This window comes from Rana temporaria, chromosome 1, assembly GCF_905171775.1.
Source record: "Rana temporaria chromosome 1, aRanTem1.1, whole genome shotgun sequence".
NCBI classification, from domain to species: Eukaryota; Metazoa; Chordata; class Amphibia; order Anura; family Ranidae; genus Rana; species Rana temporaria.
The window spans coordinates 639,438,742-639,463,754 of NC_053489.1; the positions used below are offsets into that span (position 1 = coordinate 639,438,742).

The 25,013-nt window shown below is 41.8% G+C and overlaps 1 protein-coding gene across 1 annotated transcript in view; it reads right to left on the minus strand.

Annotated features, from left to right (window-relative positions):
• Positions 1–200: 200 nt before the first annotated feature.
• Positions 201–25,013, minus strand: part of LOC120924471 (T-cell surface glycoprotein CD8 beta chain-like) — a 38,891-nt gene continuing 14,078 nt past the window's right edge. Inside the window, exons 2-6 of the mRNA XM_040335456.1 lie at positions 18,565–18,930; positions 14,297–14,386; positions 10,130–10,222; positions 4,770–4,806; positions 201–1,028 (exon numbers count right to left, since the gene is read on the minus strand). Coding sequence (XP_040191390.1) covers positions 1,016–1,028; positions 4,770–4,806; positions 10,130–10,222; positions 14,297–14,386; positions 18,565–18,930 — 599 coding nt within the window. The 3' untranslated portion in view covers positions 201–1,015. The remainder of the gene's footprint in view (positions 1,029–4,769; positions 4,807–10,129; positions 10,223–14,296; positions 14,387–18,564; positions 18,931–25,013) is intronic.

The following is a 25,013-nucleotide window of genomic DNA, read 5'->3' on the forward strand; positions in this document are numbered from 1 at the left end:
CTATTGATGTATTAGCATTTTGCCTTGAAATTGTCTATTTGTTCTATTACTATTAAAAATATTTTTGTATTCTTTTAACCAGTGCCTACAAAGTCCATTTTTCTTTTTCCACAAATCCCATATTATTCAGGATGTGGCACTGTAATTACTAAGGATGTTGATTGCCATCCAAGGGCAAAGCAATCATTCTCTAACACTTGTTTTTCTAAGCATTAGTGGGGCCAAATGGGTGTTCATTTTCGACTGTACTGATGAGAAAATTCAAAGAAGCAGGATGGAAAATTTTTCTCGAATGTATGAATTTCAAACAGTGTATGTGGTTTTTGTTTGGTCAAGTCCATGATAGTTTTTGCTCAAAATTCCACTAGTGTACAGCCAGTTTTAGGTTTGCCCCCTTCCTTTTGCACTCCATGAGAACTGTCATCATGTACTAGTTGAACATTATAATTTTCTGGCTAAAGTCATGGAATTAGCCAAACATGTATATTTACATCAACAGCTCCATCTCTTTTTGAGAAAGAAAAAAATAATATCCTTTGAGATTAAAATATCCTACATTTTATTTCTACTGTCATTTTTTGCTGTGTCCTCCATGTTTTCTGGCTGTTTTATTGTGGGCAGCATGTTGACCTCCTGGTTAACAGTGAAGCATTGAAGTCCTGGGTCAATTACTGACCTGGACATATCTGCACAGTCTGTGTTCTCCCCGTGCTTTACTGGATCTTCCTACAGGTAATGTTGAAAAAGCACTGTCATACTGTAGAAAGTTATTTTTTTTTGAGCCATGGTAGTTCATTTGCTGATTGTGGTAGCTAGATGCTACATTGCTTCTCCGTGTTGCTCAGTGCTGTTTCAAGTACAACAGTTATAAAGTCTGTTTTACTTCCATGGAAGTTTTGTTCTTGTATAAGGACACATACATTTGTACATATGGTATATACACTTGGTCTCCTGATTAAACTCCATATAGTGGTAACCATTGATAGAATATCTTCTTCGAGCACAGTTGATTGTGTCATTTTGGGGAGCTGAAAAAAAATAAAAAATGATGACAAATAAATTAATTGACTAATCGAAAAGCCAAATATACAATTTTATTTTATCTGTCAGGCAAATATGAAATAACATTATTCTAGAGGACTTATTTAGCAAGGATCATACAATAGGAAACCATCTTGTAATGGTCTGAGATCACTAAACTCTAAAGGGGCAGATCCACATACATTTGCGTGGGCGCAGCGTATGTGAGGTACACTACGCCGCTGTAACTTACTTTGCAAATCTTTGAATCCTGAAAGAATTTGCGCCGTAAGTTACGGCGGCGTAATGTATCTCTCGCGGCGTAAGGGTGCGGAATTCAAATGCGGCGAGTAGGGGGCGTGTTTCATTTAAATGAAGCGCGTCCCCTCGCCGAACGAACTGCGCATGCCCCGTCCGTCAAAACTCCCAGGGTGCATTGCTCCAAATGACGTCACAAGGACGTCATTGTTTTCGTCGTGAACGTAAATGGTGTCCAGCCCCATTCACGGATGACTTAGGCAAACAACGTAAAATTTTCAAAATTATACGCGGGAACGACGGCCATACTTAACATTCAGTACGCCACCAGATAGCAGCTTTAACTATACGCCGGAAAAAGCCGAACGGAAATGACGTAAAAGAATGCGACATTCGTACATTCGTGGATCGTCGGAAAAAGCTAATTTGCATACTCGACGCGGATTACGACGTGAACGCCACTCAGCGGCCGCCGGAAAATTGCATCTTAGATCCGACGGCGTACTAAGGCGTACGCCTGTCCGATCTAACACAGATGCCGTCGTATCTTGTTTGGTGGATACCAAAACAAACATACGACGTGGGAAATTTGAAATTACGCGGCGTATCAACAGATACGCCGGTGTAATTTCTTTGAGGATCAGCCCCTAAAGATATTGGTTTTGGTTGAAACAGAATTATAGAGTGGCAGCACAGAAAGACTACTTAGTCCATCAAGTCGGCCCCTTTTTTGATATACCGGTATATTTTTTCCAATCTCTTTGTCTGATCTTAGATCTATGTTTTTCTCAAGCAAATTGAACCCCATTCACTCCTAATGCCGCGTACACACGATCGGTTAAACCAATGAGAATGGTCTGATGGACCGTTTTCATCGGTCAAAACTGATCGTGTGTGAGCGCCATCAGTTAGTTAACCATCGGTTAAAAAAAAGGCAACTTGTTTTAAAATTAACCGATGGATTCCTAACCGATAGGACAAAACCGATCGTTAGTAGGCACAACCATCGCTTAAAAATCCACGCATGCTCAGAATCAAGTCGACGCATGCTTGGAAGCTTTGAGCTTAATTTTTTTCAGCACGTCGTTGTGTTTTACATCACCGCGTTCTGACACGATCGTTTTATTAACCGATGGTGTGTAGGCACGACGCACCATCAGTCAGCTTCATCAGTTAACCGATGAAAACGGTCCGTCGGTCCGTTCTCATCGGATGGACTGATCGTGTGTACTCGTAAAATTACACGTAAAATTAGCACGATTTTGAAACTTTGACGTGTGTTAGTAAAACCGTACATATCATCACAACTACTTTGTAAATCCAGGTGAATTATAGCACGTTTTAATTATCACAGGAAAACTGACCCAAAATATTAAAAAACTTTTTTTTTTAAATGTAGCTGTATATTTTTTGTTACTAGCATAACCTACCACTAAAGACCAACCCAACATAAATTCTCCTGCTTCTTACGATCGCAGTGACGCCATATATGTGCATGTTATCTGTTGTTTGTACCAGTAGTACAGCTCAGAAACAATAGTGCACATTTTGCTTTTTTTTGTCTTACCTAAAACACTCTGACACTGATACTAATTAAAAAAAAAAAAAATCCTGCCAAAAATATACTGGCCCTGACCTTTGACCCTGACGTTTAACCCAATCACTAACACTGGCAGTGGGAAGAGGAATGCCGCTCTAGAAAGGGTGTCCGGAAATGTAGCTCCCCTCAGAGTAGGAACAGCAGGTGCAGGCTAAGCATAGGCAATTGGATGAGGAGAAAATTCTGGACAGCCGCACTCAAAATAAATGCCTTTATTAAAAAAAAAGGAGGTAATAATCCAAAAAGTACAAGGCCACAGCAAATAACGGAATACAGGAGCTGACACGTTTCATAGTTTCAAAAGTGCTTATTCATAGCTTCAAGCTATGAATAAGCACTTTTGAAAGTGTGAAACGTGTTAGCTCCTGTATTCCGTTGTTTGCTGTGGCTTGACCTTTTGGATTATTACCTCCTTTTTTTAATAAAGGCATTTATTTTGAGTGAGGCTGTCCAGAATTTTCTCCTCATCCAACTAACACTGGCAGTGACCTAGCTCAAACCTTGATTAAGGTATTTTTTTAATATTTTTTTATTTTTATTTTATTTACACAAACTTTTTTTTCTGTCTGCAAGGAGAGACACATATACAATGTATCTTTCCCCTCTATTCACAGAGAGAGAAACACAGGGGCGGGCTTCACACTGACTAATCACTGTGGTAGCCAATCAGAGGCAATTGGTTAAGTTCCAGGTCCCGAACGTTACAACGTGGCCTGGGGCTCTGGGTGAGACCCCAGGCGCTGTGCGGCGCACTCACAGCACAAAGAAAGATACACAAATATGCACCCCCACGAAAAAAAGCCCAGTGCAGTGGGGCCACATGTTTGTGTTATGTCACCATCAAGGGGTTAAGTTCACCTACTGTTGACTGGCTCGCTACTAGAGTTGAGTTTGGGTGACCTTTGAACTCACCTCTATCTGAACATAGAGGTGAGTTTGGAGGACACCCAAACTCATCTCTACTCACTACCTCTGCTGAAAGTCTTTTACAATTATCAACTAGTTTCAGTAAATGAATATTTCCTAAGGTGAGTTTTTCACTTTCCTCTTGCTAGTTTGATTTTAGCTTCATATCGAAAATTCTGCCCCCCTGATCCTTATTCACAATCTTATTGAATTGAAATTTTTAATTATGTTCCTCCTTTCCTTTCTAACCTCAAGATTGTATATAGTACATTCCTGCAGTCATTCCTGATATACAGGGTGGGCCATTTATATGGATACACCTTAATAAAATGGGAATGGTTGGTGATATTAACTTCCTGTTTGTGGCACATTAGTATATGTGAGGGGGGAAACTTTTCAAGATGGGTGGTGACCGTGGCGGCCATTTTGAAGCCGGCCATTTTGAATCCAACTTTTGTTTTAACGTATTCTTTCATGAGTTATTTACAAGTTTCTGACCACTTATAAAATGTGTTCAATGTGCTCTCCAGTGACATGCAAGAGCCCATAGCGTAGCCGACATTGCGGGCTCCCTGGACAGGTAAGTGTCCTTATATTAAAAGTCAGCAGCTACAGTATTTAAAAAAAAAAAATTACAGGCTTGAACTCCTCTTAAAGCTGACACCCCAGACTCAAACAAATTGAATAAAACTAAAAGTAAAGACTGTAAAGTTTTAAAAATATAAGATTGAATATTTAAGTATTTATTGAATATTATGAATTTATGTCCATTCCAAAAAAATGAACATGCTGAGTCAGGGAACCCCACTGCATTTCTCCTTATCGGAATAAAATACAAGTACTCTACGAGTAGATTTAATCATGCAGCAGTATCGTGGTGATAAGATGTTTGTGCTGCCGCTGTTGTACGGTCTGATGTGGTTACGGCACTGTTTATCTCATCTATCTCCTGATACGTTGCTACCACAAACACAAACATACTTACTACTTTCTGAAGTACATGTGCGTCCTCTTGTACACACCTAGAAAAGAGAATTAGAAACAGTTATGTTTCAGATGTTTATTAAGAAGAAATTATCAAATACACTATAATGTGGATGAAAATGACTCCATCCTATCATACTTTGCTGTAAGAAATCATTCTACATTTATAATAGAGTCTAATTTGGCCATTCTACTAGTATAAGAGTCTGGAAGGAGTGCCAGTGGCAAATTAAAGCTGCTGTGGCAGCTGTTAGAAAATGTTGTATGACATGTTTTCCGGTAGATTTTGTGGAAACTGGTGTCATAGAGAGCAGAATGGTTTAGGGCTATTTAGAACTGTTGCAATAAAAGTGTTGCTGGCGCAAGTAAATGTACTATAATAGTGGGTATGCTATAATCAGAAAAAAAGGGGGAAGACACCCAGTGGTGCCTGGTCCTTACAAAATGGGTGTGGTATGTGAATTGTGCTCCCCTAGTGGTTCATCTATCGCCACCTGCTTCTTGGCAATGGTTTTTAATTATTAGCCCCCAATACATATCACCTCCATCTGGTAATACACCAAATAAATATAAAAGTGTATATATATGTGCCAAGTACCAAGTGCTTATATACAGATGCTCTTCTCAGAAAAAATTGTAATAACACAAGAAAACACAAAACTGCAAAAAACTTGCATATATCTGCTTATACACTTATTAAATAGTGCTCATATTTAGCATATGTGCCCCTGTGCCAGATACAAAGGATCACTGTCTCAAAAAACAAACAAGTATTGTGATAAAAATATATAATAAAAAAAATAAAAATAAATTAAATAATGGAAAAAAAAAAATATATATATATATATATATATATATATATATATATATATATATATATATATATATATATATATATATATATATATATATATATATATATATATATATGTGACAGTTAGATAAAGGATTTCTAAATGGGTCCTCTGCTCATTAAAGTCCCAATATACTAATCAGGTGCCTATATGAATGCTTCTCCCGTGAGGTGTTATAACACAACGAAATGTCACCACTTCAGTGATATTCCCGTCACCGCTAGAAATGACCACTCACCAGATATCATTCAATAAATGCCTTTGGTTGATTCCCAGGATAACCACTCCTTTTTTTTTTTTTTTTTTTAGAAATCCTCTATCTAACTGTCACACATATATACCGTATATATATATTTTTTCCACTATATATATATATATATATATATATATATATATTTTTTTTTTTATCACAATGCTTGTTTGTTTTTTGAGGCAGTGATCCTTTGTATCTGGCACAGGGGCACATATGCTAAATATGAGCACTATTTAATAAGTGTATAAGCAGATATATGCAAGTTTTTTGCGGTTTTGTGTTTTCTTGTGTTTTTACAATTATTTCTGAGAAGCGCATCTGTATAAGCACTTGGTACTTGGCACATATATATATACACATTTATATTTATTTGGTGTATTACCAGATGGAGGTGATATGTATTGGGGGCTAATAATTCAAAACCATTGCCCAGAAACAGGTGGCGATAGATGAACCACTAGGGGAGCGCAATTCACATACCACACCTATTTAGAAATGTTGTCACAGTTACTAAATATTAAAAAAATCTTTCCAAAAAACATATATGCAGGGACATTCCCACCATATGTGAGTCATAATACTATTAGTTCCCTTACATCACCAACATATGCTTGGAAGCGACAAATAACATCTGGGCATCTGTTCCAGCAGGTAACGATTTAAAAGTTATTTTTTGGGGTATTACTGGCTATAGACCACTCTTTTTTTTTTACATATTCAAATGTTTACATAGCATTACTGCTATGCAGTGGTAATTTCTTCTATGAAAATACACTATATTACCAGAAGTAATGGGACACCTGCCTTTACTCAAACAGTGCGCTCCAATAGATGCACGGGATGGTCAGGGATATCTAGTACATGTAAAGGCAGGCATCCCAGCACTTTTGGTAATATAGTGTATTTTTCTTTGACAAAATTAACACTTTTTTAGGCCGCGTACACACGATCGGTTAAACCTATGAGAATGGTCTGATGGACCGTTTTCATCGATCCAAACCGATCATGTGTGGGCACCATCTGTTATTTATCCATCGGTTAAAAGCCAACTTGTTTTTAATTTAATCGATGGATACCTAACCGATCGTTTGTAGGCACGACCATCGGTTAAAAATCAATGCATGCTCAGAATCAAGTCGACGCATGCTTGGAAGCATTGAACTTTTTTTCAGCACGTTGTTGTGTTTTACATCACCGCGTTCTGACACGATCGTTTTTTTAACCGATGGTGTGTAGGCGCGACTGACCATCAGTCAGCTTAATCGGTTAACCGATGGAAAAATCCATCAGACCGTTCTCATCGGATGGACCGATCGTGTGTACAGGGCTTAATACTAAAGAAATTCAGATGCCTAAAATACAACTAAAACTAAAATGGCACTTTAGTCAAAAAACTATAACTAAATCAAAATTTGACATCAAAATTACCATTGGTTATATAGCACAACGAACGGCTCAGTGCCGGTTCACACTGCAGTGACTTGTGATCCGACTTGTCAGACCTCAAGTTGCCCCAAGTCGCTGGACATAAGAAATTCCATTGAAGTGAATGGGAGCCGTCTTAATGTACACTACTGAAGTTGTTCCGAATTCAGAAAAGGTTCCTGTACTACTTCAAGGCGCCTTCTAGGCAACCTGTACCCATTGATTTCAAGTTGCCTCCAAGTCGGATCTCCATCTTAACAAAAGAAACTTTACAGGAAAAGAAAATAGTTTACCCAGGCAAACCCCTCCCTCCCACAGGGCTGATTATTCTGTGATTGGCCACAGCCAAAGTCACCTGTCCTGGAGGCAACTTTAAGTCGCGTTGTAAGTTGCTCAAAGTCACGATGAAGTCACCTCCAAATCACCTTGCAAAGTCACGCTGTAAGTCGGGTTGCCCCTGTGTGAACCGACACTTGTAGCTAGTTTCAGGTAGATGTGTGTATCTTTGAGGCGGCGTGGCGTATCGTATTTACGCTACGCCGCCGTAAGTCAGGGAGGCAAGTGCTGTATTCACAAAACACTTGCCTCCTAAGTTACGGCGGCGTAGCGCGAATGGGCCGGCGTAAGCACGCCTAATTCAAATGAGGATGAGGGGGCGTGTTTTATGTAAATTACTTGTGACCCGACGTGATTGACGTTTTTTACGAACGGCGCATGCATCGTCCGTGGACATATCCCAGTGTGCATTGCTCCAAAGTACGCCGCAAGGACGTATTGGTTTCGACGTGAACGTAAATTACGTCCAGCCCCATTCACGGACGACTTTTGCAAACAACGTAAATTTTTCAAATTTTGACGCGGGAACGACGGCCATACTTAACATTGACTAGTCCAGCTATTTGTTCGACTAACTTTACGCCGGGAATCGCCTTACGTAAACAGCGTATCTTTACTGCGACGGGCAAGCGTACGTTCGTTAATTGGCGTATGTCACTGATTTACGCATTCTAGGCGTAAATCAATGTTCATGCCCCCAGCGGCCAGCGGAACTAGACAGCTAAGATACGACGGCGCAGGCCGTCGTATCTTAGCTAGGTTTAAGTGTATCTTAGTTTGAGCATACACTTAAACATACGACGGTTAGATTCCGAGTTACAACGGCGTATCTACTGATACGCCGGCGTAAATCTGTGATTGTAGTGCATGCTCAAACCTTAATACCATAAATAATAATGTTATTAGATTGTTTTACTCCAGGAGTATATAATGAGTTTGGAAATTCTAGAGAAATGCTTAAATAATAATTAAATAAAATCACAATTTCCTAAACCCATTCGATTGTAGTCAAAAATAATGGGGAAGGGGAATAACATTAAGGCACTCACATTGGCCCACATCCGAAATAGTGATTCAAAAAAAGAAAAGTTGTACTACACTAGGTAGCGACATGGCGGACTTTAAAGGGCAATCACAGGGACATTTATCGTTATAAAAATAGAGTTTAATTACAAAATTATACATATACAAATAAATTTCATATCAATAAAATGTTATCAAAAAAGAACATAGATACATATTTGAGCAATAGAACGTCTCGCCGACGCGTTTCGCCTTACGGCTTCTTCTGGACGAGTTGTATGATTTTATAACAAGGAGGTATTGCTACTTGCATGTGTCAATTGAGTTGGTGGTCATCCGCATCCATCACAAATCATTGGAGTAGTACCAAAAATAAGTACGTGAGCCAGGTAGAAGGAGGAAGGAAAGATCTCCTGATGGTATAGGGAGCCACAATGGTAGTAGGTTCTCAAAATTAGTGTAAAAAAAGGCAACAACCGGGACCAGCAAGGCAGGAGACAGGTGGGAAGAACCTGGAGGGAAAATAGATTCCGTCGCTAGGTAGCCACACTGCACTGTCCACAATAAAGGGCAGATCAAAGGGTATAGAAACCTTGCCGCCTAAGGAGTAGTATGTGTCCCGGGGGGGTAGCAGCCTGTGGAGCACAGGCTGCTACCCCCCCGGGACACATACTACTCCTTAGGCGGCAAGGTTTCTATACCCTTTGATCTGCCCTTTATTGTGGACAGTGCAGTGTGGCTACCTAGCGACGGAATCTATTTTCCCTCCAGGTTCTTCCCACCTGTCTCCTGCCTTGCTGGTCCCGGTTGTTGCCTTTTTTTACACTAATTTTGAGAACCTACTACCATTGTGGCTCCCTATACCATCAGGAGATCTTTCCTTCCTCCTTCTACCTGGCTCACGTACTTATTTTTGGTACTACTCCAATGATTTGTGATGGATGCGGATGACCACCAACTCAATTGACACATGCAAGTAGCAATACCTCCTTGTTATAAAATCATACAACTCGTCCAGAAGAAGCCGTAAGGCGAAACGCGTCGGCGAGACGTTCTATTGCTCAAATATGTATCTATGTTCTTTTTTGATAACATTTTATTGATATGAAATTTATTTGTATATGTATAATTTTGTAATTAAACTCTATTTTTATAACGATAAATGTCCCTGTGATTGCCCTTTAAAGTCCGCCATGTCGCTACCTAGTGTAGTACAACTTTTCTTTTTTTGAACCATTCGATTGTAGATTTTAGTCGACTAAAATGTACTGGAGATTTTAGTCAACTAAAATACGACTAAAAGTAAAACAATTCAGATGACTAAAATTCGACTAAAACTAACATGACACTTTAAGTCAAATGACTATGACTAATACTAAATCAAAATAGGACTTCAAAATTAACATTGTTGCTGTGGTGTAATTTCATAATCAGATTTCCTTTACATTATAGAAATATATGTGTACTTACGATATGTATGGGATGCCAGGAAATATAGCCCTATCATAAGGGTAACAGCAAATCCTGCCACAGGGGCCCAGATGACCGGACTACAAGACAAACCTGCATATAAACAACAAAAATATTCAGTGTGCTGTAGAAAAGTGCAGTATAACCGACAATGGATTTTGAAATCTCTCCAATATTAATGATACTATCTAGTTTGGTATAAATAATGGGCCAGATTCACGTAGAATCGCGGCGGCGTAACGTATCGTAGATACATTACATCGCCGCAAGTTTTCATCGCAAGTGCTTGATTCACAAAGCACTTGCAATGAAAACTACGCTGGCAGCCTCCGGCGCAAGGCGGGCCAATTCAAATGGGCGTGTGCCATTTAAATTAGGCGCTCTCCCGCGCCGGACCTACTGCGCATGCTCCGTTTCGCAATTCCCGTCGTGCTTTGCACGCCGTGACGTCATTTTTTCGAACGGTGACGTGCGTAGCGTACTTCCGTATACCCGGACGTGTTACGCAAACGACGTTAAATTTTAAATTTTGCCGCGGGAACGACGGCCATACTTTAGACAGCAATACGATTGCTGACTAAAGTTAGGGCACCCAAAACAACGACTAAATTTGCGACGGGAAACTAGACTAGCGGCGACGTAGCGAACGCGAAAATCCATCGTGGATCGCCGTAACTCCTAATTTGCATACCCGACGCTGGTTTACGACGCGAACTCCCCCCAGCGGCGGCCGCGGTACTGCATCCTAAGATTCGACAGTGTAAAACAATTACACCTGTCGGATCTTTTGGCTATCTATGCGTAACTGATTCTATGAATGAGTCGCATAGATAGAAACAGAGATACGACGGCGTATCAGGAGATACGCCGTCGTATCCCTTTTGTGAATCTGGCCCATAGTATCTATTTTGGTAACCATTGGGACTAATCAGTTCAAAATAAGCAACACCTCTATTATCCATCCGAAAAATTATTTTATTTTTAAACTCAGATTCTGAAGGATCGCATACTGTGATGCCAAAAATGTGAACAGCACTGGCAATGCCGAAAAACTCAAGAACCTGATGTGTCCAGACCTACCATTGAATTTATCTAAGAATGTGTTCCAAACAAATAAATCATTCTTAAGCCTCGTACACACGATCGGATTTCCATCGGACAAATCCGTGAAATTCTGTCCGAGGGGCGTTGGCTCCGAACTTGTTCTGCATACAGATGGCAGAACTTTTTCAGCCAACTTTCACAAAACTTTTTCTGATCTTTAGCGCCACCCTTTGGGCAGCTTCTGCTAATGTTGTCTTATGGTTAGCATTGGTTAGGGGCATGCGTGTTTGTACTTTGGATTTTAGTCCGACAAACGTGTGTACACGATCGGATAATTCAACGGAACACATTTGGTGTCGGACAATTTGAGTGCATGACCATCCAACATTTGTTGTCGGAAACTCCAACAACAATTGTCCAATGGAGCGTACAGACGGTCAAATTATGCGTCAAAACCCTTCCATCACACAATTGTTGTCAGAATATCCAATCGTGTGTACAGGCCTTTAAAGTCTCACTGCCATGAGGAGGCCCATACCAATGCCAAAATGAAAAAATAAAAATAAAAATGAAGCTGGATTATTCGTTCCTTCAAATTATTGGCTCTTGGCACTCAGCTGATGGCAGACAAAGGCTATGTATTGATTTTTTTAGGAATTCGTAAATTTAGTAAATTTTCAAGCAAAAACTTGCAAATCAAGGACTTTTTGAATCCCAGGGATTTGCCAGGAATCCATGTTAGCTTTCAACCCTAACTTCAACCCTGACTAGAACCAGTGGTCATCAACCCTGTCCTCAGGGCCCACTAACAGACCAGGTTTGCAAGATAACTGAAATACATCACAGGTGATATAATTTGCTGCTCATGATTGCAGTATTCTAGTCTGTATCTCCCCAAGGTAATACATAAAACCTGGCCTGTTAGTGGGCCCTGAGGACAGGGTTGATGACCACTGGATTAGGAGACTTACGGCCTGAAATAGGCAAATAAAGTCTTCCAAAGAAAATGTCACCCATAGTACTTGGGTGGCAAAACCCAAAAGGCCTTGTAGAGATTTCACCTCTTTAATTAGACCCCCCAATGTCTCCATAGAGAGACCTGTCACCTGCCCAATGCTATCACACGGGGGTTTGTTAACCCCTTGTAATAGCAATTAAATTAAACAAAAATAAATAGAAAAAGTAAAAAAAATGAAATTATAATAAAAAAATAATTAACAGTAATGCCCATTGCCCAGCACACACCAACAAATGCAATCGTGAGCCCAAGGTGCACACGTGTATGTAAACTACAATTGCACCATATATCTGAGGTATCGCCACAAACATCAACGTGAGAGCAATAATTCTAGTGCTAAAGGTCACCGGTAACTCTAAACTCATGAGCTGTAAAGACTTTTACTGCAAGGAGATTTTTGGGTACCATTGTTTTTTGCGATATTTAGTCAATGCAACCCCATCTTTTATAATTTACCAAACTATTGGGTATTTTTTTCATGAAAATATGCGTTTCATAAACAGAAAAAAATTGCAACTTCTACCATTTTATCACTTTTTATTCACAGAATCCCTGCAAGGACATCCAGAATTAACTGAAGAGAGGCCCGGCGTGTCTTGTGACCAAATCGGTATTCATGCACCAGTTGTTAATGTGGTTGGTGCTGTGTTCTATTGCTGGCTACCCTTTGTGCTAAAGAGCTATTATACTTCTGATTGTCTTGCTTGCTTCTGAACCGGATTGACTTGATTACTCTTTTATCTGCTGCCTGCCCATGACCTCTGCCTGCCCATGACCTCTGCCTGCCCATGACTACTGTCTTGCCTGCCACTTGCCCATGACCTCTGCCCAGACCCGACTACTCTTTTGTCTAGCATTTTATGTACAGTCACCACACCATGTTCTTTTCCAGGAACCCCATCAGGATCTCTGGTGAAGACCAATTGTCACTTAAGCTCCACCCCTTGGGTGAGCCTGCATCACTTGCCAAAGGAAGCTATAACACTAAAAAATTTAGTTTGCTTACCCATCTTGCATGGGAAGAGTGTTTTTCCCAGTTTTTGCACTTCTCTCACTATTAATCAGTGGTATAGAAATAAGTGCTGACTTCTGGAGTTGGCTTATCCAGGAGTCATAACGGCCTGCTTTCCTTGCATGGAAATGTTGCATCCTCCTCTTCCTCAGCTGCTGGGGCTAGTGCAGGGAAGCAGCAGGCTGGAGAGGGCAATGGTCTACAGCAGGGGTCTCAAACTGGTGGACCTCCAGCATTGCAAGGCTAACAGTTATGCCGTATAAAACCCGATCAGTCCATCCGATGAGAACGGGCCGATGGACCGTTTTCATCGGTTAACCGATGAAGCTGACTGATGGTCAGTCGTGCCTACACACCATCGGTTAAAAAAACTATCGTGTCAGAACATGTGACGTAAAACACAATGACGTGCTGAAAAAAACGAAGTTCAATGCTTCCAAGCATGCGTCGACTTGATTCTGAGCATGCGTGGATTTTTAACCGATGGTCGTGCCTACTAACGATCGGTTTTGTCCTATCAGTTAGGAATCCATCGGTTAATTTTAATACAAGTTGACTTTTTTTTAACCGATGGTTAACTAACCGATGGCGCCCACACACGATCGGTTTAGACAGATGAAAACGGTCCATCAGACCATTCTCATCGGTTTAACCGATCGTGTGTACGAGGCATTACAAGCATGACTCCCACAACCAGAGGCATGATGGGGCCACCAGTTTGAGATCCTTGGTCTACAGAGATGAATCAGACTGTGGCCACAGCAGCACTGAGTTTGATCATTTACACCGGCTTTTAAAAAAAATGCAAAACAAAGTTTGTTCCTGTAATCTGGAGATAATACAGGATTTGGCTGTCTAAAACTCTGAGATCTTTGGGGTAATAATAGATTAAGCAGTAAATCCACATCTTTTCCTCCACAATTCAAAATTCTGTCAGCTTTTGACAGTTTGTGAAAAAAAGTGAGAAATACCCCACAAAAATATCTTCCAAAATAATGTCAAAGGGCTGAAACAGACCAACAAAAAGTACAATAATGTCAGATGAGTAACAAATTCAAACAAATTGGAAGCCTGGTTGGTTTCAATTACGTACCTGGTGGGGATTCCTTTGAAATTTTCCTTTTTCTGCAATTGCATTTAGGTTTCTGGGTTGTTGGTGGGGCAGTAGTAGGAAGAGTCTCAACTGAAAGAAAGAACATTACATTTGAAATAAGATATTCCACATCTATTTGATAAGTGTAAAAAATACCTGTCGATCATGCCAAAAATCTTCTGAACCATTAACTTCCTGTTAACTTCCTAGGTAAAAACGCTTGAAAAGAGAAAACTAGTGCAGCCACCACATCTAAGGACTATTAACCGCTATCCGACCTGCTGACGTAGATATACTGCGGCAGGTCGCTCTCCTGTGTGAATCGCCATACCCGCCCATTCTGACAGGTGACATGACAAAGTCCTACTGTTCCCAGTGATCGGAACAGCGATCTCTGTCTTGTCCCTGCCAGCCCATCCCCCCTACAGTTAGAACACATCAAGGGGACACATTTAACCCCTTGATCGCCCTCTAGTGTTAATACTTTCCCTGCCAGTGTCATATATATTGTATTGTAAATTGTAATTAGTAGTTATTTTTAGCACTGATCACTGTATAAATGTCAGTGGTCCCAAAAAAGTGTCAAAAGTGTCCAATGTCTGACACATTGGACACGCAGTCCTGCTAAAATTTGCAGATCGCCGCCATTACTAGTAAAAAAAAAAATCCAAATATATATCCCCTATTTTGTAGACGCTATAACTTTTGAGCAAACTAATTAATATATGCTTATTGCAATTGTTTTTACCAAAAAGATGTAGAAGAATAATACATATCTGATTAACGAATTTGTTTTTTTATATATTTTTGGGATATGTATTATAGCAAAAAAAGGTTTCAAAATTGTCGCTCTTTATTTGTTTAAAGCGCAAAAAAATAAAATCCACAGAGGTGATCAAATACCACCAAAAGAAAGCTCTATTTGTGGGGGGAAAAAAAGAACATAAATTTGTTTTGATAAAGCTTTGCACAACAGCGCAATTGTCAGTTAAAGCAACGCAGTGCCGTATCACAAAAAATGGCCTGGTCATTAAGGGGGGAAATCCTTCTGGGGCTGAAGCTGCATATATTACATTTTTGTTTTGGGTTTAAAGTGATACTATGTGTTCACGTTTAAAAAAAATAAATAACAAACATGTCATACTTTCCTCCACTGTGCAGTTCGTTTTGCACAGAGTGGCCCCGATCCACCTGTTCTGGGGTCCCACGGCTCTCATGGCTCCTCCCCACAATAGATAACCCCTCTGAGGAGCTCTATCCCAAGGGGGTTACCTTGCGGGCGCGCTCCTGTGTCATACACTCGGCGTACATAGCCGCCGAGTGTATGACTCGGCCCCACCCCCGGCGGCCGCGTCATTGGATTTGATTGACAGCAGCAGGAGCCAATGGCTGCGCCGCCATTAATCTTTTCAAAAAACAGCAGAGAAGCCGTGGATAGAACGATGTGGGATCGCGCTCATGGAAGTTTGGCGCTCAGGTAAGTAAAACGGGGCTCAGGGGGACCGGACAGTGCAAGGTGTTTTTTCACCTTAATGCATAGGATGCATTAAGGTGAAAAAATACGAGGCTTTACAACCCCTTTAAGTACACTTTAATTGCTCCTGCAGACCATTATCTGCATAAACACATAGAATTGTATTTCAACCACCCAAATTTGCAAGCAAATCAGCACTCCTTGCTTGTGCTCAAAGGCACAGCTTTTCTTGGGCTCGATTCACACTAATGCATTTTTTGATGCATTTTGCAGAAATGCAGGGACATTTTTTAACATGGTTTCCTATGGAACATGTTCACATCAATACTTTTTTGTGCCTCTGCGTTTTTGAAAAGGGTTGGGGACTTTTTTCCCGCAAAAAGCAGCGTTTTGCATGTAATAGAATTCAATGGACCCGCATCCAAAACGCAAGTACCGCGATTTGCATTTTATGTTTTTTTTATTTTATTTTTTTTACACTGTATATAGCTGGTTGCTAAGGAGGGGGCCGGGAAGCCGGCCGCCACGTCCTTAACAACCGATGAGTCATCATTTCTCAGCTGACTTCCTGTCAATGTTAAAAAAAAAGCTGGCTAAAAAAAAATCATGAAAAAAAACAGCATGGGGGCCCCCCTCCCCCGGTCCATACCAGGCCCTTGAGTCTAGTATGGATTCGGAGGGGACCCTCCATACCAAAATTTAAAAAAAAAGCATGGGGGTCCCCCCAAAATCCATACCAGACCCTTATCCGAGCATGCAGCCCTACAGGTCAGGAAAGGGAGGGGGCGAGCGAGCACCAACCTCCTCCTGAACCATACCAAGCCGCATGCCCTCAACATGGGGGGGTGGGTGCTTTGGGGCAGGGGGGCTCATGAGATTTAATAGCATCACAGTCTTAGTCTGTAGGGTTCAATAGTGAGTTGGCCCACCCTTTGCAGCTATAACAGCTTCAACTCTCCTGGGAAGGCTGTCCACAAGGTTTAGGAGTGTGTCTACGGAATGTTTGACCGTTCTTCCGGAAGCACATTTGTGAGGTCAGGCAATGAGGAGGACAAGAAAGCCTGCCTTGCAGTCTCCACTCTAATTTATCCCAAAGGTATTCTATCAGGTTGAGGTCAGGACTCTTTGCAGGCCAGTCAAGTTCCTTCACCCCACGCTTGCTCATCCATGTCTTTATAGGTCTTGCTTTGTGCACTATTGCACAGTCATGTTGGAACAGGAAGGGGCCGTCCTCAAACTGTTCCCACAAAGTTGCGAGCATAACATTTTCCAAAATGTCTTGGTATGCTGACACCTTAAGAGTTCCATTCACTGGAAGTAAGGGACCAAGCCCAACCCCTGAAAAACAACCCCACACCATAATCCCCCTTCCACCAAACAATTTATTTGGACCAGTGCACTAAGCGAGGTCCATAAAGACATGGATATGAGAGTTTGGGGTGGAAGAACTTGACTGGCCTGCACGCAACCCAAGAGAACACCTTTGGGAGGAATTAGAGCGGAGACTTTGAGCCAGGCCAACCTTGTGAACAGCCTTCCCAGAAGAGTTGAAGTTGTTATAGCTGCAAAGGGTGGACCAACTCAATATTAAAACCCTACGGACTGGGATGCCATTAAAGTTCATGTGCATGTAAAGGCAGCAGTCCCAATAGTTTACTAACTTACGACTTTAACTTTTTAACCCTTTCGCTGCCAGAGCCGGTATTACATTTTTTTGAAACACGTTTAAAAAATTATTTTAGGCCAGAAGAAAACATTATGGGGTTCATTTACTAAAACTGGACTTGGTTTGCAAAATCTGGTGCAGCTGTGCATGGTAACCAATCAGATTATAACTTCAGCTTGTTCAAATAAAAATTGACAAAAAAAATCCTGGAAGCTGATTGGTTTCTGTGCAGAGCTGCACCAGATTTTGCACTTTCCAATTTTAGTAAATCAACCCCCATGTATTTTCTAAAAGCAGACACCCAAAATTCCAAATTCCAATTTTAATGCCACAAAATATTTGCACAATGGTTTATGAAATTCTAAATTTCAGTAAAAATTACTGTTAAGTAAATTTTAGGGCAATAACGCAATATATTACCCAATTTTGTTGTAAAATATAAAGGATAAGATTGCACCGAGTAAATAGATACTCAACATGTCAAGCCATAAAATTGAATGCGCTTCTGAAATGGCCAAAGGCTTTAGTACCTTATATTTTCCATAGGTGATGCTTTAAAGTGATTCTAAAGGCTCAAGGTTTTTTACCTTTAATGCATGAAGGTAAAAAACTTTCTTTGTGCAGAACTCCTCTGAGCCCCATTTCGATCCAGGGATGTGCACGAGAACATCGGCTCTCGGAGTGTGTGACTGGACACGCAGAGCCGCGATCCAGGAGCAAGCCTGTTTGGGTGCCCTCAGAGCAAGCTGCTTGCTCTGGGGGCACTTGGCATGAGGAAGGAGCCAGGAGCGTCGGTGGGGGACCCGAAAAGCGCAATATCCAGGCTGCTCTGTGCAAAGCCACTGCACAGTACGACATCTTTTGTTATTTCTTTTTTTAAACCAAGAGTTTAATATCACTTTAAAAGCCTCCTACAGGTCATCAGGTCAGCTGCATGCTTTGGGCAATCATAGGACGCAATGCACTGCGATCTCACAGTGCAATATGGGGCGTTCTGCGGCGCTCAAATTTGGCACGAATGCCCCATAATGTTCGGCGTTCGCCCGAACAGGCGAACACCCGATGTTCGAGTTGAACTTACATTCGACTCATACATCAGGCTCATCCCGGTAAATCACTATAACCTACCAACTGTCAGGTATGTTCCATTTCCAAAGGAGAGCTTTTGTCCCATGTCCACCATGCAGAAATAGGCTCCACTGTCTGAGTGCTGAAGATCTTTTATCTTCATTGTATATGAGATTGGGAAATTGTTCTTCTTCATGTCCAATCGGCTCTGGCTAAAGATGCCATATGTATAGCTTTCCTTTGGGCCAAAAGTGGTACATACAAGAAACTCCAGCTGTTCTTTTTTGGATGTCTCTCTGTACCAGCAGACCCGTAGATTGTCCGTTGTTGTTCCCTTCACCTCACATTTTATCTCTATTTCTTTGGTAATCAATGCAATTGGAAAACCTGGAGCCTGGGTCAAATTGACACTTTGTGTAGAGGTGCCTATGTGAAAAAAGAAAGAGAAGAGCATGAACCTAGAAATGCAGTAATATGTACAGTATATTGCATTTGGTTGGGTTGGGACTCATTTTGAAAAAAAAAATGTCGTTATTCAAAATGTTTGTAATTCTTGATAGACAATTTGTGATGAAGACAGTAAAGCTAAGCTGGGGACCCCACTTTTTTCATTGCAGTTAAACAGCAGAGTGTGGTCACCAGCCTCAGCCTGTGATTGGACAATGATGGAGCAGAAGAGGGCTGACATTCATTTTCTATCCCGCTGTTTAAAGGATGACGGGAGGCTGTTATTGGGCATATTTAGATATTTATACAAATTTTATGTAAAAATATTGCAATACTTCAAATACTCCTAACTTAATAATAGATCCATCTAGATCTACTGGGATCTTTTTACACACAACCACCTCTAGGGTTTACCAAAAATGGCCCAAAAAGGATAAAATATCCAGTGAGCACAGTTGGGTGGCAGAAAATGCCTTGTTGTTGATTTCAGAGGTCAGAGGAGAATGGGCTCGAGATGATAGAAAGGCAACAGTAAGGCCGCGTACACACGATCGGTTAAACCGATGAGAACGGTCAGATGGACCGTTTTCATCGGTCCAAACCGATTGTGAGTGGGCGCCATCGGTTATTTATCCATCGGTTGAAAAAAAGCCAACTTGTTTTAAATTTAACCGGTGGATTCCAAACCAAAAAAAAAAAACAATCGTTAGTAGGCATGACCATCGGTTAAAAATCCACGCATGCTCAGAATCATGCTTGGAAGCATTGAACTTCATTTTTTTCAGCACGTCGTTGTGTTTTACATCACCGCGTTTTGACACGACCGTTTTTTTAACCGATGGTGTGTAGGCGCGACGGACCATCAGTCAGCTTCATCGGTTAACCGATGAAAACGGTCCATCAGGGCTTAACTCAAATAACCATTCGTTATAACCAAAGTATGCAGAACACCATCTCTGAACACACAACACATCGAACCTTGAAGCAGGTGGGCTACAGCAGCAGAAGACCACACCGGGTGCCACTCCTGTCAGCTAACAACAGGAAACTGAGGTTACAATTCACACAGGCTCCCCAAAATTGGACAACAGACAAGTGGAAAAATGTTGCTTGGTCTGACGAGTCTTGATGTCAGCTGTGACATTCAGATGGTCGGGTCAGAATTTGGCATAAACAACATGAAAGCTTGGATCCATCCTGCCTTGTATCAATGGTTCAGGCTGGTGGTGGTGTAATGGTGTGGGGAATATTTTATTGGCACACTTTGGGACCCTCTGTACCAACTGAGCATCATTTAAACTCCACGTCCTACCTGAGTATTGTTGCTGACCATGTCAATCCCTTTATGACTACAGTGTGCCCATCTTCTGATGGCTCCTTCCAGCAGGATAATGTCACAAAACTCCAATCATCTCACCACTGGACAATGAAGTCACTGTACTCCAATGGCCTCCACAGTCACCAGTTATTATTATTATACAGGATTTATATAGCGCCAAGAGTTTACGCAGCACTTTACAATATAAAGGGAGACAAAACAGTTGAATGAAGAATGAATTCAGTTCTGGATGCAAAAGGGGTCCAACCCAGTACTAGCAAGGTGTACCCAATAAAGTGGCCGGTGAGTATATGTGATTACATTAACCCCTTCATGATGGAGGGTAAACAAATCTTAATGCCTAAACACAATTTTGCACTTTTGACATGTGTTAGTAAAACTGCACGCATCATCAAACCTACTTAGTGTATCCAAGTAAAGTGTTTTAGGAAAACATGGACTTTTTTTTATTTGGTGGTAAATGGTAATGGATACTTGATTTGTTTATTATCAAAAAAAATTGTAGGGGTGTACCGAAATGGAAATTTCAAAACCGAAACGAAACCAAAATAAAAAAAAATTCAGACCGAAACCGAAAATTACTTTTCTTTTTTTTTTTTTCCCCTATTTAATTTTTTTTTAAAATAATTGTATGTATTACATGAGACATTTTAATTAGCTTTAATTAGCTGACATTATTTATTTGTCCATTTTAATTCAACTGCCTCATACCTCACCTAGTGCAATACACAGACGTCACATCTTTTATCATATAATATATAAAGATGTCTGTGTATTGCCAGACATCTTTATATAATTAATGATATCATATAATATATACAAGATCTTAGATGTCTGTGTGTACTGCACTAGGTGAGGTATGAGCAGGATAATAACGAGGCATTCATTCATATTATATTTAAAAAAATGGTACATGACATATAGACCTAGTCAGCACCTTGCAGGCTTGCATTTAAAAAGCAGTGTCGCGCGGGGCACATTAATCAAAAAATTGCACTATAGTCATACAGTCAGGGATTGGTGGTCTGTGACAGTCAGTCACAGACCTTACCTTAACTGCTGGAGTAAGTGAGTCCCGCCGTCGGGTGATGAGGTGAGCAGCTTGCTCGGAGTCACGCGGGGTTGGATGGCGCCCAGCCCCCACAGAACGCGGACTTCACTGTTGACTGTCTGAGGGGAGCTGCATGGACAGCCGATGGTCGGACTCGCAGCCGCCAGTGACTGGCTGCGACGTCACAACGCTGGCAGTGGCAGAGTAGGGGAAACAGGAAATGAGCCGTACGGACGGTAATTAAGTCCGGCTCTGAGGTGGGTCATTATCGGCGATTATTTCTGTTGTTTCGGCATGACCCCAAAAAATGCGATTTTCGGCCGATATGTATCGGCACCGATATATCGGTGCACCCCTAGAGAATTGGGCCCAAAAAATATTTTTAATAATGTAGCTACACATGTCTTGCTACAACCATAACCTACCAACAAAAAACAACCCAAAATATATTCTCCTGCTCCTGATAATCACAGCCATACCACATATCTGTATGTTAGTTGTTGTTTGTACCCGTAGTAGGACCCAAAAACAATAGTGCACATTTTGCTTTTTTATCCTACCTACAACGCACTGTCGCTAACTGACACTGATACTAATATTTTTATGAAATCCAAACTAAAATACACTGACTCTGCCCTTTGACCCTAATCATGACCCCAACAATTTTATCTGTATTTTATCCGTATTTCTTTATAATTTTTTTACACATTTTACAATTTTCTCCTATGGCAAGGAGAAAACTGATACAATGTATCTTGTTCTCCATACAAGAGGAGGAAAAAATCCAGGGATGAGCTAAACAGTGGCTATTCACTGTGGTAGCCAATCAGTGGCTATCACAGTGATCATCGTTAGTATGAGATCCAGAGTTGTTGCTGACAGCTCAGTTTCTGTACTGGGAGTGCACTGTGCAGCGCTCTCTAAACACAAACATAGCAGTATTGGGACCGCTGCCAAAAAGTTTTCGGCCACCGGCCTTTACACACACATGAACTTTAATGGCCTTCCAGTCTTAGTCCGTAGGGTTCAATATTGAGTTGGCCCACCCTTTGCAGCTATAACAGCTTTAACTCTTCTGGAAAGACTGTCCACAAGGTTTAGGAGTGTGTCAATGGGAATGTTTGACCATTCTTCCAAAAGCACATTTGTGAGGTCAGGCACTGATGTTGGATGAGAAAGCCTGGCTCACAGTCTCCATTTCAATTCATCCCAAAAGTGTTGTATAAGGCCATTCAAGTTCCTCCACCCCAAACTCGCTCATCCATGTCTTTATGGACCTTGCTTTGTGCACTGGTACGCAGTCATGTTGAAACGAGAGGGGGCCATCCCCAAACTGTTCCCACAAAGTTGGGAACATGAAATTGTCCAAAATGTCTTGGTATGCTGTCGCCTTAGGAGTTCCCTTTATTGGAACTAAGGGGTCAAGCCCAACCCCTAAAAAAAAAAAAAAACCCACATCATAATCCCCCTCCACCCAATGATTTGGACTAGTGCATGCGAGGTCCATAAAGACATGGATGAGCGAGTTTGGGGGTCAGGCACTGATGTTGGATGAGAAGGCCTGGCTCGCAGCTTCAGCCCTAATTCATCACACAGGTGTTGTATCAGGTTGAGATCAGGACTCTGTGCAGGCCATTCGAGTTCCTCCACCCCAACTGATGAGCATCCATGTTTTTATGGACCTTGCTTTGTGCACAGTCATGTTGAAACAAGAGGGGGCCATCCCCAAACTGTTACCATAAAGTTGTGAGCATGAAATGTATGCCGACACCCTAAGGCCTCGTACACACGACCGAACATGTCCGCTGAAACTGGTCCGTCGGACCAGTTTCAGCAGACATGTTCAGTCGTGTGTAGGGCCGACCGGACAATTTTCCGGCCGACCAGATAGGTTTCCAGCGGACAAATGTTTCTTAGCATGCTAAGAAACATGTCCGCTGGAAGCCTGTCCGCCGGACATGTCCGATGGTCAGTACGACTCATCGGACATGTCCGCTGGCCCGAGAACCCGCGCATGACGTCGAAGTGATTTGACGCATGCGTGGAAGCATTGAACTTCCAGGTTCGCGCACGTCGCCGCGTCATCATCGCCATCACGTCGCCGCCACGTCACCGCGTATTCTGTCCGCAGGGATTTTGGTTTGATGGTGTGTACAACCATCAGACCAAAATCTGCTAGCAGACATGTCCGATGAAAACGGTCCGCGGACCGTTTTCATTGGACAGGTCCGCTCGTCTGTACGAGGCCTAAGAGTTCCCTTCACTGGTACTAAGGGGCCAAGCCCAACCCCTGAAAAACAACCCCACACCATAATCCCCCCTCCACCAAATGATTTGGACCAGTGCACAAAGCAAGGTCCATAAAGACATGGATGAGCGAGTTTGGGGTGGAGGAACTTGACTGGCTTGCACAGAGTCCTTACCTAAACCCGATAGAACACCTTTGGGATGAATTAGAGCGGAGATTGCGAGCCAGGCCTTCTCATCCAACATCAGTGCCTGACATCACAAATGCGCTTCTGCAAGAATGGTCAAACATTCCCATAGACACACTCCTAATCCTTGTGGGCAGTCTTCCTAGAAGAGTTGAAGCTGTTATAGCTGCAAAGGGTGAGCCAACTTAATATTGAACCCTACAGACTAAGGCCCCTTTCACACGGGGCGCCCCGTGAACCTCCGCTTGCTCAGCGGGGATTGCTCCGTTGATCCCCGCTGAGCCGGCAGATAACAGGGCGGTCCCCGCACACTGTGCAGGGACCGCCCTGTTTTTTCTCTGCTCTCCCCTATGGGGGGATCAGATGAACCCAGACCGTCTGTCCGTGTTCAGCTGATCCGATCGACGGATGAAAAAGTAGGTTTTTCCTCCGTCACACTTTGGCGGATCGGATGTCAGCGGGCATGTCACCACTGACATCCGCGGCTCCATAGAGGAGCACGGAGCGCCCGTTCAGGTCCGCCTAAAAAAAGAGCCCTAAGACTGGGATGCAATAATGTTCATGTAAAGGCAGGTGTCCCAAAACTTTTGACAATATAGTGTATGTGGCGCCACAAAAAAAGAACCACTTTTGTGAGGCTGTATTGATGCGTATGGTAAGGGACTAATTTATTCGGGTTCGTTTACCATGACCTGGATTTGTTTTATAGTTCTAGAAAGTGAGAGCGTTAGAGATCAGTGTTAGTCACTCATGTAGGCCGGTGTTGGGGAGATCTGTTTGTTTCTGACTCCCCCGTGGATGGAATCCGTATTCCAATATTACACATCAGAGCTTCATAACCACTATGAGTCAAGGGTTTCCAGGGAAGCCCTGAGTTTAAGAATCAAATGGCAAAACTATTTTTTCTGAGGGCTTGTCGGCCTCTATATAAAAAAATACATTCAATGTTACATTTACCTCTCGATAAATCATTACTGTAAGATCCAAAAGAGGGAGCTAAAATCACATAAGAGATGATGCATCTAAAGAAATACCAGGAGTGATTAAATAGATGTTGTTCAATGGGCGATTCAGTTAGGTGGTTGATATCACGTTTCATGGCATAAAAATAAAGAAAAAAAAATAACATAGATGCCAGCTGTCTTGGATCTGCCAGGTCAGTCCCGTACCCATGTGCACTGTGTACCAGGCTGCTTCTCAAGATAAAGTCCAAAATGAACGTTAGTGGATAAAATGT